This window comes from Rhinoderma darwinii, chromosome 3 (genome assembly GCF_050947455.1).
Source record: "Rhinoderma darwinii isolate aRhiDar2 chromosome 3, aRhiDar2.hap1, whole genome shotgun sequence".
NCBI classification, from domain to species: Eukaryota; Metazoa; Chordata; class Amphibia; order Anura; family Rhinodermatidae; genus Rhinoderma; species Rhinoderma darwinii.
The window spans coordinates 380,515,232-380,531,600 of NC_134689.1; the positions used below are offsets into that span (position 1 = coordinate 380,515,232).

Here is a 16,369-nt window from a genome sequence, read left to right on the forward strand (position 1 = left end):
TAGAAAGTTTCTTAACCCTTTAGACGTTTCACAGGAATTAAAGCAAAGTAGAGTTGAAATTTACAAATTTCATATTTTTTTGCAGAAATTCATTTTTAATCTATTTTTTTGTAACACAGAAGGTTTTACCAGAGAAATGCAACTCAATATTTATTGCCCAGATTCTGCAGTTTTAGGAAATATCCCACATGTGGCTCTAGTGTGCTACTGGACTGAAGCATCGGCCTCAGAAGCAAAGGAGCACCTAGTGGATTTGGGGGCCTCCTTTTTATTAGAATATATTTTGGGCACCATGTCAGGTTTGAAGAGGTCTTGTGGTGCCAAAACAGTGAAAATCCCCTAAAACTGACTCCTATTTGAAAACTACACCCATTGAGGAAATTATCTAGGGGTATAGTGAGCGTTTTGACCCCGCAGGTTTTTTGCTGAAATGGTTGGAAGAAGGCCATGAAAATGAAAATCTACATTCTTTCAAAGAAAATGTAGGTTTAGCTAATTTTTTCTAATTTCCACAAGGACTGAAGGAGAAAAAGCACCGCAATATTTGTAGAGCAATTTCTCCGGAGTAAAACTATACCCCACATGTGGTAATAAACGGCTGTTTGGACACACGGCAGGGCTCAGAAGGGAAAGAGCACTATTTGGCTTTTGGAGCTCAAATTTAGCAGGAATGGTTTGCGGAGGCCATGTCACATTTACAAAGCCCCTAAGGGACCAAAACAGTGGAAACCCCCAACAAGTGACACCATTTTAGAAACAACACCCCTCAAGGTATTTAACTAGGGGTGTAGTGAGCATATTAACCCCGCAGGTGATTGGCAGAAATTGGTGCGCAGTCGATGTTGCAGAGTGAAAATTAGATATTTTTCATAGATATGCCAATATGTAGTGCCCAGCTTGTGCCACCATAACAAGACGCTTTCTTATTATTATGCTGTGTTTTCCGGTTTTAGAAACACCCTACATGTGGCCCTAATCTTTTTCCTGGACATTCGACCGGGCTCAGGAGTGAGGGAGTACCATGTGAAATTGAGACCTAATTTGGCAATTTACAAAGCATTGGCTCACAATTTCAGGGCTATGATGTGAAGTAATAAAAGAAACCCCTGAGAAGTCACCCCATTTTAGAAACTGCACCCCTCAAGGCATTTATTAAGGGGTGTAGTGAGCATCTTCACCCCACAGGTCTTTTCCATGAATGATTGCGCTGCGGTAGGTGCAAAGTAAAAATTTAAATTTTTCCCTAGATATGCCAATTTAGTGGCAAATATGTGGTGCCCAGCTTGTGCCACTGGAGAGATACACCCAAAAAATTGTTAAAAGGGTTCTCCCGGGTATGGGACGCCATATATGTGGAAGTATACTGCTGTTTGAGCACACTGTAGGGTTCAGAAGGGAGGCAGCACCATTTGGCTTTTGGAGCGTAGATTTTGCTTGGTAGTAGTTTTGTTTGGAGTCTTACTGGTGTTTCCGTTTATAATGTGGGCAGAGTACATCGGGGCATAGTCAGGTGGTATAATAATGGGGTAAACAGTAAAATGATCCATAGATGTGTGTTACGCTGTGAAGAAATCCAGGCCGGTAACTCACTGATAAATGTCCTTTCTTATCCCTCTTTTGGTCCACACTCTGCACCTTTGCAGTTTGGGGAATTCTGCTAGGAAGTGTTGTCCTGGTATAATACGGGCACCGTAGCTTCCAGCGGATATGTTTGGGCCCTCTCCTTCCTGGTTCCCTAATTTTAGAGGCCTTGATAAATCGCCTCTTGAAACAGAAGAAATGTTCCCCTCGGGCCGGCACAACTGCATATTTTTTATTTCCTGACTTATTGGAGCCTTAACTCATTTTATTTTTTCATAGACGTAGTGGTATGAGGGCTGTTTTTTTTGCGGGACGAGCTGTAGTTTTTATTGGTACCATTATGGGGTACATGCGACTTTTTGATCACTTGTTAGCCTTTTTTTTTTGGGAGGCAAGGTGACAAAAAACAGCAATTCTGGCATAGTTTTTTTTTATACAGCGTTCACCATGCGTTATAAATTACATGTTACCTTTATTCTGCAGGTTAGTCCGATTCCGGCGATACCTAATTTATAGCACTTTTTTATGATTTACAACTTTTTGCACAATAAAATTACTTTTGTAATGTATTTTTTCTGTCGCCAAGTTGTGAGAACCATAACTTTTTAATTTTTTCGTCGATGGAGGTGTATGAGGGCTTGTTTTTTGATAGACGAGTTATAGTTTTTATAGGTACAATTTTTGGATACATGTGACTTTTTGATAAATTTTTATTTCAATTTTTGGAAGACGAAGTGACCAAAAATACAGCAATTATGGCAATATTTTTTAGTTGTTTTGTTACGGCGTTCACTGTGCGGAATAAATAACCTAATATTTTTATAGTTCAGGTCATTACGGTCACAGCGATACGAAATATGTATGGTTTATTTTTTTTTTCAATAATAGGACTTGATAAGGGAAAAAGGGCGATTGTGTTTTATGTTATTACTTGAAACTTTTAATGTATTTTTTTTACACTTTTCTTTAGTCCCACTAGGGGACTTGAAGCTCCAACTGTTTGATTGATGTTCTAATACATTGCACTACCTATGTAGTGCAATGTATTAGAACTGTCAGTTATTCACTGACAGCAAGCCGATCAGGCTCCACCTCCGGACGGGGCCTAATCGGCTTCCGTAATGGCAGACAGGAGGCCATTGTTTGGCCTCCTGTTGCCATAGTAGCAGTCACCAGCCTTGACATCGAATGACAGGCTGCCGATTTGCTACATACCCCTAAGATGCAGCGATCGCATTGGATCGCTGCATCGAAGGTGTTAATGGCAGGAATCGGAGCTAGCTCCGATTTATGCCGATACAGCGGGGTGTCCGCTGTAACATACAGCGGACACCCACTGCTGATGACGCCGGCTCAGCCGATGGTACCGGAAGCCTTTTAGGCCCCGCCGCCGAGCGGGGCATAGGAGGCTTTCGGTGCTGGCAGACCGGGAGGTAAGTATTAGGCCTCCGATTGCCTTTGCAGCCACCGGCAACCCAGCGATCATGTCCCTGGGGTGTCGGTGGCTAAAAACTCCTCACATGCTGCGATCCCTATTGAACGCAGCATGTGAGGGGTTAATCGGACGGATCGGAGGCTAGCTCCGGTCCTGGCCAATACCTCAGGGTGCCAGCTGTAACATACAGCTGGCACCCGGTGGTGATGGCGCTGGCTCAGCTCCTGAGCCAGCTCCATCTCCTTCACATACAGTTACGTGGAATTGCGTTAAAACACCAATTCCCATCACTGTACGTGAAAATGCGGGAAGGGGTTAAAGAAAAACTAACAGATACGTGAGATTATTCCCACTATCCCAAACCTAACCCACATTACATGTGTGTTCTTATATTCCTCCCGAAGTGAATAATCCAACTTCTGCTCTCCATTTTGAGCGTAGAAATCGGTGTCTGCCGGCCGTAGCTATGGTAACTTCATAAGCATCAGATAGCAAAGTGTGGTCCGATCACATCTAGCAGAAGCTCTAGTTATATAGATTGTTCTAAATTGTGAGCAGGATGCGGGACAGCCAAAGATTCAGGGCTAAGGCACACGACAGGCTGCAGACTGCTGTGTGCAGCAGCATGCATGTCACAGGCAGGATGCAAACTTCACCCCACTGCAGGAAGATGATTGTATGGCCTTACATCATCTACTGGAAGCAGCCTGGAGGAGGTTTAGGAACAACAGCAGACTACACATTTTGTTTTCTTTCTATTCTATTCAACGGCCCGGGCAAATTCTGCCTGATATTTTATTATTTAGAAACCTTAAGGGATAGTAGTACAACATTATTCATACATCATTACAGATGAGAATTCTTATGGGAAGCTATGGTTTTCTCTAGAGTTTCCCTTTAATGACGGATTTGCCTTATTATACAGCAGCACTTCCACTGCTCCCAAGTTCAGCTGGTTTAGTGCTATACAAAATAGGCAAAAAACAAATCTACACAAGAGCACAAAATAATTGGTTTACATACAATTTATGTGGTAGATATTATATAATTGTGGATCTGGGGAATTTATAACAGAAGCACACAATAACATTCATCTTATTACGTACGAGGGACATGCAAGTCACGCGGTCACTATATTACCTAGCTCCACACAGCCCCCCTTGTAGATAGCGCCACACAGCCCCCCTTGTAGATAGCGCCACACAGCCCCCCTTGTAGATAGCGCCACACAGTCCCCCTTGTAGGTAGCGCCACACGGCCCCCCTTGTAGATAGCCACACACAGTCCCTCTTGTAGATAGATCCACACAGTCCCCCTTGTAGATAGCGCCACACGCAGCCCCCCTTGTAGATAGTGCAACACAGCCCCCCCTTGTAGATTATTCCTTTGCACTGCGCATGTCCATTTTGGTGCATGTGCAGTGCAAAGTTGCGGGAGACTGCCGAAAATCCCGGACGGTGCTTTTTTCTGCCGGACGCTACGGATGCCAAAAACAAACAAACTTTTTTTGCGAACTGTCCATAAATTTACGGACGGTTGCAATCCCGTTGCAGTACCAGGCACAACCAGATGTACGGTGCTGTGTCTTGTAAACAAATGTTCCTATCATTTCATTATCACCACATTATAAGTGCCCTGTCTCCTACATAAGAAAATCGGCGCTGTAATGTAGGTGACATCAGTGCTTTTTATTTAGAAAAACTATCTATTTTTACCACTTTATGAGCAATTTTTTGATTTATGCTAATTAGTTCCTTAATGCCCAAGTGGGCGTGTTTTTACTTTAGACCAAGTGGGCGTTGTACAGAGGAGTGTATGACGCTGACCAATCATCATACACTTCTCTCCATTCATTTACACTGCACTAGCGATATAGTTATACACAAACACTAACATTACTGTAGTGTCCTGATAATGAATATACATTACTACCAGCCTGGACGTCATGTGTACTCCGAATCCTGACACTTCTGAATCTTTTCTGTGAAATTTCCAGCAAGGCAAGCGTAATCTCGCGAGATTACGATGTAAACTGTCATTTAAAACGAGATTACGTTTGCCTTGCTGAAATCTCACAGAAAAGAGTCAGAAGTGTCAGGATTCTGAGTACACATGACGTCCAGGCTGGATGGTCATGTGTATTCATTATCAGGACACTACAGTAATGTTAGGGCTTGTGTATGAGGCTGCACATAGTGATATAACTATATCGCTAGTGCAGTGTAAATGAATGGAGAGGCGTGCATGATGCCGATTGGTCAGCGTCATACACTCCTCTGTACAACGCCCACTTGGTCTAAAGTAAAAGTACGCCCACTTGGGCATTAAGAAACTCATTAGCATAAAGCTAAAAATCGCTCATAAAGTGGTAAAAAAAGATTGTTTTTCTAAATAAAAAGCATTACTGTCACCTACATTACAGCGCCGATCTCCTTATGTAGGAGATAGGGCCCCCCCCCCCCCCCCCCAGTGATGGCTGGAGTCAGAATGTTATTATTTTAAAGAGATTTTCAACAACAGTTTATGAAATGCTGCAATACATCCTACTACTTCAGAAGCTGTAGGGCAATTATATACCATTACTGTATTATTCGGTATGATCCTTGGTGTATAGACTTCTTCTAAAACCAAAAATATTGAAATGTTTTTTTCTGATCAAGCCTGAAATGTCTGTGCCATTGTCATGTCTGTCCTGTAGCCTGGCAGTACCAGCCTCATCTGCATGGCAGGCACCGCCCATAGACAGCAGTGCATCTATCTTGCGGAGCAGTCAGTCTCAGCCTTGTCCAGGATTCTTCTATTTGTATGTCGGTTTCTATTGGTTACCAGACTTGGGGTTTCTGTCCTACGTGTGACTCACACATAGACTAGTGTTTCCTGTGAAGAGCTGGCACACAGTGGTTTCTTCTGCGTGTCTGGCTCAGCTACTTCTGAGGAACCCACACCCTGGAAACTGTGGTGCTGCCCACTGCGCCCGCCTCTGTGGTTAGTGAATGGAAGAATGGGCTCAGTTTATGGACACAATGTGTCACCCGGTACAGGGACCATTGTCACTAATGATTCTCCATCTTCTCTCTTCTTTTTCTATTACATTTTGCACAGTGGGAAATATCCAAATACACGAAACTACACTCTATCTATCTATCTATCTATCTATCTATCTATCTATCTATCTATCTATCTATCTATCTATCTATCTATCTATCTATCTATCTATCTATCTATCTATCTATCTATCTATCTATCTATCTCATATCTATCTCATATCTATCTATCTATCTATCTATCTATCTATCTCATATCTATCTATCTCATATCTATCTATCTATCTATCTATCTATCTATCTATCTATCTATCTATCTATCTATCTATCTATCTATCTATCTATCTATCTATCTCATATCTATCTATCTATCTATCTCATATCTATCTATCTATCTCATATCTATCTATCTATCTCATATCTATCTATCTATCTCATATCTATCTATCTCATATCTATCTATCTATCTCTCCTTTTCTCTCTCCCTCTATCTATATACCATTATTTATAATATAGCACGTTGACCTTGTGACATTAGGTCTTGTATCATCTCTGCCATATGCAGTGACGTCTCCAGTGAACTGTTGTAATCGAGGGTCATCGTTCTCCTGAGGGTCCCAGAGGTCGGCCCTGCACCTATCAAACATTTATGGATTTTCTAGAAGATGTGCCATGAGATGGAAATGCCTCTGTAACTCAATAGTTTTATTTTTAACACTTTCGCATAAGTCAAATCCAATTAAAAAAAACTATTTAGTGTGACATACATAGAGAATAGGGGCCACATAATAAAATCAAAATGTAGCCCCTCTCCTGGTGCTAGTTCATACCCCCAAACTAGAGCCACGCCACCCTATCCTGCGAAATCCGCGCTCGGAGCTCGATGACTCCTGCCTTCCCCACCCATTTTTGGCAGTAAGGACCCCCAGACTGTTCTCTCTCGTTACGATGCCTGTAGAGCAGGTTTCTCATACAGGTGCCCGATGCCACTTCTGACTTTTCATGTGGTAATAATTCTTAACCATCTTTATCTCTTCCCTTTCAGAGCGACCGACTCCTTATAAAAGGTGGCAAAATCGTCAATGATGACCAGTCATTCTATGCCGACATTTACATGGAGGATGGGCTCATCAAGTAAGTCTAATGTTTATCGGACGTCTCTTAACCAGTCACGCATTCCTGTCATATATTATTAGCAGCCCAAATCTAAAGCTTAGAGATGTCCAGGAGAATCCGCAGGAAAGTTACAGTCCAGCCGGCCGGATCCTTGGTCCCCGAGGGAAGATGATTGTCTACCATACCCTATAGAAACGGCATCTAAGGCCCCATGCACACGAACGTATTTTTGCAGCCGCAATTAATTTCAATGGGTACATGCACACGACCGTGGTTTCCACGGTACGTTCATGGCCCAGGAGCCTGGACCGCAAAAAGAACGGACATATCTTATTACGGCTGGCGGGTGACACTCCGCGGCCGTCCGAGCCGCAAGTCACGGCCATGCACATGGCTACGGTCCCGTGCATGAGGCCTAATAGTGTAATGCCAGTGTAAAGCACGCCTCTATTAGAGATATGGGAAATTGCAGCTATTCCGTGATCTATTATCATTAACCCTTTAGTGACCGGCCTATTTGGGGCCTTAATGACGAAGCGATTTTTCAGATTTTTGATTGTCACGTTTCAAAAACCATCACTTTTTTTGTTTTTGCCGTAGACACAGCCGTGTGACAGCTTGTTTTTTGTGGGACAAGTTGTAAGTTTTAAAGGCACCGTTTTGGGATACATCATTTATTGATGAACTTTTCTTAATTTTTTGGGGGGTAATGAAGTAAAACGCAGATATTTCTCTATTCTTTTATTCCCGTTTTATATTTATGCTGTTTACCATGTGGTATAATTAACCCAATCATTTTATTCTGCGGGTTGTTTACGATTACAGCGATACCAAATTGAGTTATTTTTATGCTTTATTCCTTTTGCACAATAAACCCCCCCCTTTTTTTTAAAAATTAAAATATTTGTTTTTGTGTCATCCTGTTCTAAGAGCCATAACTTTTTTTTTTACGTCAACGTAGCTGTATGAGGAATTATTTTTTTCAAGTTGACTTCTAGTTTTCATTGGAACCATCTTGGGTACATACAACTTTTTGATCGCTTTACATTTCATTTTCATGCAAGGTAGGATGAAAAAAAAAAAACGCAATTCTGGCATTGTTTTTTATTTTATTTTTTGCGGCGACCACCATTTTAAATAACGTAATAGTTTTAGAGTTTTGGTCGTTACGGAGGCAGAGAACAATTCTGTGCAGCTTTTGACTTTTTTTTTTGTTTTGTTTTTTATAATAAAACTTTTTTTACTATGCAATTGTTCAGTCGCTTTTATAATACACTGCCATATTTCTGTATTGCAGTGCATTATTCCTGTTCGTGTAAAACTGCCTCTGGCGAGGCCTAAAAGGCATACACTGATGGCAGACTTGGGGGCATTTATTAGGCCCCCCGGCTGCCATGGAAACCATTGTCACCCCGCAATCTCATTGTGGGGGTGCCGATGAGGTGACAGAGGGAGCTTCTTTCCTCTGAAACCACATAGACCGCAGCATCTAAGGGGTTAAACGAGCAGCATAGGAGGTCTTATCCCACCCATTAGAGCAGAAGATGGCTTTCTTTAGAAAAGGCGACGTTGTTGCAGAAGTCCCCTTAATGACCGCCAGGAAAAGGCATATGGGCAGTCATTAAGGGGTTACAGGATCTAAAAATACAACCGGGTACCCAGGGGAAATCCTAATGCCAAAATCCCATTATAGAAGCCTATTAACAAACTATAGAGATTTAGGATTTTACATTGGTGGCCTATCCTTAGGATAGGCCGTTGTCTGTGATCAGTGGGGGTCCCATGATTAGCAGAGCGGTGGGGCAGCGGTGTTTTTCGGAACATGCAACCCCTTCTCTGCAGTACCAACACCGCGACACACATATCTATGCCTCTGTGTCTATCACTGCATCTCCGCTCCGTTCACTTGAATGTCTGATCTGCAGTATCAGACACCGCTGAATGTGTATGGACATTGCTTTGTAAGGTACTGCCCCTCAGTGGTAGGATCCAAACTGATTACACATTAAAGGCCTATCCTAAAGGCCCTATTACACGAGCCAATGATCGGACAAACGAACGTTCACATGAACGCTTGTTCCCCATTATTGCCCTGTCTAAATAGAGCAACGATCAGCCAATGAACAAGTAAACGATCGGCTGATCTCTTTTATTCTGCATTAAAAATGATCGTTGTTGGCACCACATCTCCCTGGGTCAACAAGAAGATGCGCTGCCGACATGATGAAAATGTATGGGGACGAGCGATCGAAGTAACGATCGCTCATCCCTATACATAGGCAATCCGTGCTCTGTGTAAAAGGAGCAAACGAGCGCAGATCAACGAGCTGTCTCGTTGATCGGCCCTTGTTTACACGGCCCACGTCAGGCCGTGTAATTGGACCTTAAGACGAGGTCTTTAATGTAAATTTCCAAGAAAACCCTATGGTGGCCCATGGTTTGCACTTCACTGAATGAGCATGTTACAGAGAGAAGAAGGAAGAGTGGCTGACAGACATCTCTGGCGCCTCTTGTCCCAACATGGCCGATGCTCTTTTGTCCTGACAATGGATGGGAGAGGGGGCGAGGTGTTGTAGAATTGGTTAGATACCATGTGTCCTCATAGTGTACATATAGTCTCCCTTATCTGCTGGTATCTGATTCTGAAATGTTTTATGACTCTCTTACAGGCAGATTGGTGAAAATCTCATTGTGCCGGGTGGTGTGAAGACCATTGAGGCTCATGGCAGGATGGTACTACCAGGGGGCATTGATGTCCACACCTGCTTTCAGAAACCTTGCAATGGCATGGTGTCTGCTGATGACTTCTTCCAGGGAACCAAAGCATCTTTGGCTGGTGGTACAACAATGATCAGTGAGTGGGAATTTGTCACTTGTCAGATCCCTTGTAACAGAATGCTGCTTCTTTTGTGGTATCTTGGAAAGCAAATGAGTAATATTAGCTCTTTTAAAGGCTATGGATGCCTTTGCACTGATATTTTATTTATTTTTTATTATTCATTATTGTTCACTTGCTACCTAAATGAAAAATTAAGCAACTTTCTCAACAATCTTCATTAAACCCTACCAATTTGCTGTTATGGAGTCTGCAACTGCTTTTACATAACTGGCTGTGCTGCTGCTTCTGACATTGATCCGACAGCACACTGCTCCTTGCTACTGTCGTCTCAGGGCTGACATCATCTGCTCTTTCTGCTCTCCCGGTTCCTTCTCCTAGTGTTAGAGATATTAGCAAGGAAGGGAGGAGGTTGTGTACATCAAAGTAAATTGTATTGGAGAGGGAGAAGATCACCCATAGTCTGCAGTGGGAGGGGAGAGAGATCACACAGGCAGCATCAGTGTAGAGCGAATGTAGAGAACCCACAGCAGATTCTGCATGGAGAGGGGGGGGGGGGATACTACAGACTAACATCAGTGTTGAGAGAAGACCTCTTATGGCCTTAATTAGAAGTAGAAACCTGTTTAGGAATGAAGCTGTACTGATACCCGAGAGCTAGTGAAGACAGCAGCATCCGGGACACACATCCCTCACATCTAGAATGTATAAATGAACGAGCCACGAACACATAAGACAAGTCTGAAACTAGGAGCAGGGTGCAAACCAAACTGCAGATTAGAGTCTAAAAAATCAATGAAACCTAAATACGAAAAAAATTCTAATTAAAACAAAAAGAAAGTAGAGTTTGACAGGCATATCACTCCAATATTTTGGAAAGCTTTGGGTGGTGAATATTTTTGTCAGTGTGCCCAAATTTGCGATAATTTTTGGGGGAAATTCTCTTGAGTGCCAAGATACGAATAAGGCTTTGATTATAGTGCGGCAGGAAATTGAGGTAAATTACTGTAAATCACCACTTGCCAGAATTCCAACACAATTTTACCACGATTATCTGTCCCCATGTAGATATGGGCTAAACATAAGCATAAAATTATAATATGGAGCACTTGCCACAGTGCTAATCCAGTGACAGTAATGTGACCTCTCAAAGGGGTTATCCGCATTTTTTCTGGTGTTGTCACTGTTGGCAATGGCGCCGACAAATGAGCGATCCCTTTAGTCTCGAATGGAAACCGGAAAACTACATCTCCCATGATTATCCGCTTTCATGTTCCTTCTTTGATACCCAATCCTCCCTCTCCAGCCTGTTTCAAGAAACCGCCCCTTGCCCCCCTTCTCAGTTCCATCCCACCGTAGCTTAATGCAGCCCACTCCCCCTGTAGCTCAAAGACTACAGACACTATAATGTAAGTTGCGCACGCTCCTGGCGCTTTAGTATTTTTTTTACAGAAGTGACAATTTCTTGGGGGGGGATATCACTGCCCAGACGAATGGTCACATGATCTGTGACTACTTTGTGGACTCACAGAGGGGAGCGGACCACGTGATCATAATCCGAAACGTTACAGAATCAGGAAGTGTACATCGGACTATCGATCATGTGACCATGAAAGTGGAAAACAATTATTCAAATTAAATGATAAAAATATACTTTCGAAAGTTTAGATAATCCCTTTAAGGTTGGGTTCCCACAGTGCAGATTTTGCCTGCATTTTGTGAGGCAAAACCAGAATTGGATCAGGGAGAGCAGACATTTAAGGCCTTTCTTTATATATTTCTTCTGTTTAGGTTCCGTTTCCTGTTTTGGCAAAAAAAATAAACAATACATGCAAAATCTGCACCAAACCTGCACTGTGGGAACCCAGCCTAAGCCTGCGTCCACACCTAGCGGATTTGCTTTATAAAATTTCAGCAGCAAATCTAAACCAAACCTGTGAAAAACCAGTGTGAAAACAAAACTATATACTCCCCTGGCTCGGCCCTTCCCCTATTTCTCTGGGTATCCCTGGTCTCTGTACACCCGACCTACAGCGATGACGTGCGCCCACATGTGACCGCTGCAGCCTGCGCTGGGTTGCAGTTGTCATGTGTTGATGCAACACTTCACCCCTGGAGGCCGGGTGTACTGAGACCGGCAGGTGTTTTTTTTTGTAAACTTATCTGGATCCGCAGCAATAGGATTTGCTTACAGATTTCTTCTCCCCCATTGAATTCAATGTGGAAAATCTGCAACAAATCTGTGCACTTTCCGCAGCAGAAATTGACATGCTGCAGATTTGAAAATTTGATTGCAGGTCAAACTTTATGCGGAAAATTTCCGCAGCATGTGGATGAGATTTAGACACTTTTCTGCTACTGTATTCCATTGTGGATTTTCCTTCCACAAAACTGGAGGACCCCCATAACAATGGCAGCCACAAGACCCTCGTAACAGTCATCATGAAGAATTACTTTGAGGGTTGCTGTGCCTTGGGGGAAGAATATAATGTCAGACATGGCAGTCCACTTGCCTTGGCACGCACATCGCTGCATATAGAACAATTTCCTGTCTAGCGCTAAATTTATGTCTTTTTTTTAATTACATTTTTTTTTTCTGTCCCCTGACAACAGTTGACCATGTGGTGCCAGAGCCAGGGACCAGCCTGATTGCTGCTTTTGAAAAGTGGCGAGAGTGGGCAGACAGCCAAACCTGTTGTGACTTCTCCTTGCACGTGGACATCACTGAGTGGCACAAGGGTGTGCAGGAGGAAATGGAGGCGCTGGTGAAAGACCATGGTAAGTTCTGACATGGACATATGATCAGCAGTGCCTTTATAGTAAAAGAGAGAGATCGATGCCTCCCAGCAGCTGTGTCACTACAAATTAATTCTTTCATTGGTGCTGCTGAAATATCCTGCAGTTAACCAGAACTTACCCAGGTCACTAGTGGGTCTGGCTTTATCATTCCTTAATTAGGTAGTCATAGACAACTATTATATGGGCACTGCTGGAGATGGAACCATCAATGGTGGGGCTACTATAAAAATTCTGCCGGTGATGTGACTACTATTAGGGCACTGCTCTGGGTGGAGCTACTAAATGCGCACTGTTTGAGGTGGTGCATTTATATGGAGTACTTTATGAGTACTGTTGTTGATATGGCTTTTGTATGGGCACTGCTGGACGTGAGGCTTCTATAAGGTCATTGCTGTGGATAGCGTTACTGTAATGTAAGGCTATTGATCCTCATGGGGCTACATTATGAGCACTGCTGGGTATGGGGGTGTTTTATGAGCACAGCTAATGATAGGACTAATATAAGGGCCCTTCTGGTTATAGGGTTACTCTGTGGGCACCACTGACGATGGGAGTGCTATATGGACATTGCTGGTTCTACTATATGGGGTTACTCTGTGAACACTGCCGGGGATAGGATTACTATACGGGAGCTGGTGGTGGTATGGATACTATTTAAGCCTTGCGTTGTGGCTTGCACCGTGCCCATGTAGAGATATTGCCAGTGTATAACCCTTGAAATCAAGGCGGGTTGATGTCAGCATAAGGCCTCATGCACACAAACGTATTTTTGCCCTCCCGTAAATACTGGTGTAAATACGGGTCCTTGGTCACCCGTATTCCACCCGTATTTACGGGCATGTTTTCTCTGCAAAATTGCACTGCAGTAATCGGCAGCCCCTTCTCTCTATCAGTGCAGGATAGAGAGAAGGGACAGCACTTTCCGTAGTAAAAGTAAAAGAAATTCATATTTACCAGGCCGTTGTCTTGGTGACGCGTCCCTCTTTCAACATCCAGCTCGACCTCCCTGGATGACGCGGCAGTCCATGTGACCGCTGCAGCCTGTGATTGGCTGCAGCCGTCACTTGGACTGAAACGTCATCTCGGGAGGCCGGACTGGAGGAAGAAGCAGGGAGTTCTGGGTAAGTATGAACTTTGGATGATCTATATTGTGATCGGAAGTCACTGTCCGGGGTGCTGAAAGAGTTACTGCCGATCATTTAACTCTTTCAGCACCCTGGACAGTGACTATGCACTGACGTCGCCTAGCAACGCTCCCGTAATTACGGGTGCACATACGTAGTCACCCGTAATTACGGGAGCCCCATAGTCTTCTGTGGGCCTGCCTGTGCCGTAATTACGGCCTGAAATAGGACATGTTCTATATTGTTCAACGGCCCGGGCAGCTTCCCGTAAGCATACGGGGAGGTGCCCGTGGCCAATAAAAGTCTATGGGCCCGTAATTACGGCCCGTGATTACGGGCGTTTTTACGTTCGTGTGCATGGGGCCTACTTTGATATTACCAACGGCCAAGAAGGGGTTGTACAAAATCAGAAAAACATGGCTGTTTTCTTCCTAAAACGGCGCCTGTCAATGGGTTGTATCTGGTATTGTAGCTTAGCTCTATTAGGCTCAATGCACACACTGCGTATTACGTGCGGTTTTGCATGCGGCAAATCTGCAGCGTAATACAGTACCAGCATAGTCAATAAGATTTCACGTAATCTCACGTACACCCTGAGGTATTTTTCGGGATGGAAATTGACCTGCGGTGCGTTTTTTAGAATCCGCAGCATGTCAATTTATCTTGCTTTTCCTCTTGCGAATTGTATCTGCCTAGTGCTGTGGAAAATCGCACCAAAACACGCAGCATGAAAACGCGGCGAAAAACTCATCAAGACTTAAAAACCGCACGATTAGGTGCGGTTTTCCCCTGCGAATTTCCTGTATATTGCTGCGGTTTTGGTGCGTATTTTCCACAGCAAAATACACAACGTGTGCATGTAGCCTTAAAGTGAATGGGGCTGAGCTGCAATACCACACACAACCTGTGGACAGGTGTGGCACTGCAGTTATGCCTTTCTAATCCGTTTGATTCAGCAAGTGTAAGGTATGTGCCTTCAGACTATATCATTGCTGGCACCTAACATCTCTCAGCTGGCATCCGGAATTTGGGTAAAGTTTGTCCTGTGGCTTTCCAATGATTGTGCCACCGGCCTCTTACCCGTGATCCATTTTCTTATAGGAAATGATCATCTCGGATATTATTGTATATTAATGACTTGTGCCGTCTTTTTTTACAGGGGTTAATTCCTTCCTGGTGTATATGGCTTACAAGGATCAGTACCAGCTCACAGACTCCCAGGTAATGGGGAATATTGGGGGCAGGGTTGATTGCGGTCTTGTAGTCGCAGCGTCGGAGGAGGCACAAGTTCTGTTTCTTTCTGCGTTGTGTGCGATCTGTCAGTTTTCTGCTTCTGGGTGTGAATAAGGGCAGTGACCAAAACGTCTGAAAATTCAGGCAAAAACAGCTCCTGATTTTCAGGCGTTTTTTTTTAACAACTCGCGTTTTTCGCAGAGTATTTTACGGCCGTTAATGGAGGTGTGTTTCAATGGAGTCAATGAAAAACGGCTCCAAAAACGTCCCAAGAAGTGACATGCACTTCTTTTTTCGGGCTTTTTTTGACAGCGACGCGTAAAATTACACCTCGTGGGAACAGAACATCGTAAAACCCATTTCAAGCAATGGGTAGATGTTTGTAGGCGCAATGGAGCCATTTTTTCAGGCGTAATTCGAGGCGTAAAATACCCAAATTACGTCTGAAAACACTGAGTGTGAACAAACCCTAAGAATGAGCTGACGTCTGCCAAGAGTCATGGCCACCTCACAGGCGCAGCGCATATTCAGCATTCCTATGACACGCTGCATGCGACCTCTGCCGACCCCTGCCATGATTTGTTTATGGAGTATTTTCGTTGTTACTGCAGCTGTTTAATTAATGTTCATTAACCCTTTAGGACACTGGCAATTTTTGTTTTTAATTTTTCCCTCATCGCATTCCAACAGCCATAACGTATTCATGATTTTCATCGACATGTCTTACTGGTGCCGTATAATGTACTGAGAATCTTTTCAAAATGAATTTGTGGGGTGGAATTAAAAAAAACAACGCAATTCTGCCATCATTTTTGGGGGTTTGTTTTTATGGCGTTAACCGTGCAGTAAAATTAACATGTTAACTTTGTTCTGCGGGTTGATACGATTACGGCGATACAAATTTATATTGTTTTTTTTACCTTTTACTAGTTATACAAAGTACAAACACTTTGTTAAAAGAAAAATTTTAATCTGAGACCCATAACTTTTTTATTTTTCCGTCCATGGAGCGGCGTGAGGTCTTTTTTGTGGGGCGAGATGTACTTTTTATTGGTACCATTTTGGGGTATATACACTTTTTCATCGCTTTTTATTCTATTTTTTGGGGGGAAGCGAGGTGACCAAAAAACAGCACTTATGGCGTTTTGAGATCAGTTATGTTTACTTTTTTTTATTGCTTACATTATTTCTTGTAAAAAAA

At 43.3% G+C, this 16,369-nt stretch overlaps 1 protein-coding gene across 2 annotated transcripts in view; it reads left to right on the forward strand.

Moving 5' to 3' along the window:
- The window catches only part of LOC142750062 (dihydropyrimidinase-related protein 2), a 97,478-nt gene that overhangs the window by 60,673 nt on the left and 20,436 nt on the right, over window positions 1-16,369 (forward strand). For both annotated transcript variants that reach the window (XM_075858837.1, XM_075858838.1), the window contains exons 2-5: window positions 7,106-7,194; window positions 9,846-10,030; window positions 12,626-12,790; window positions 15,095-15,156. In XM_075858837.1, the coding sequence (XP_075714952.1) occupies window positions 7,106-7,194; window positions 9,846-10,030; window positions 12,626-12,790; window positions 15,095-15,156 (501 nt within the window). The remainder of the gene's footprint in view (window positions 1-7,105; window positions 7,195-9,845; window positions 10,031-12,625; window positions 12,791-15,094; window positions 15,157-16,369) is intronic.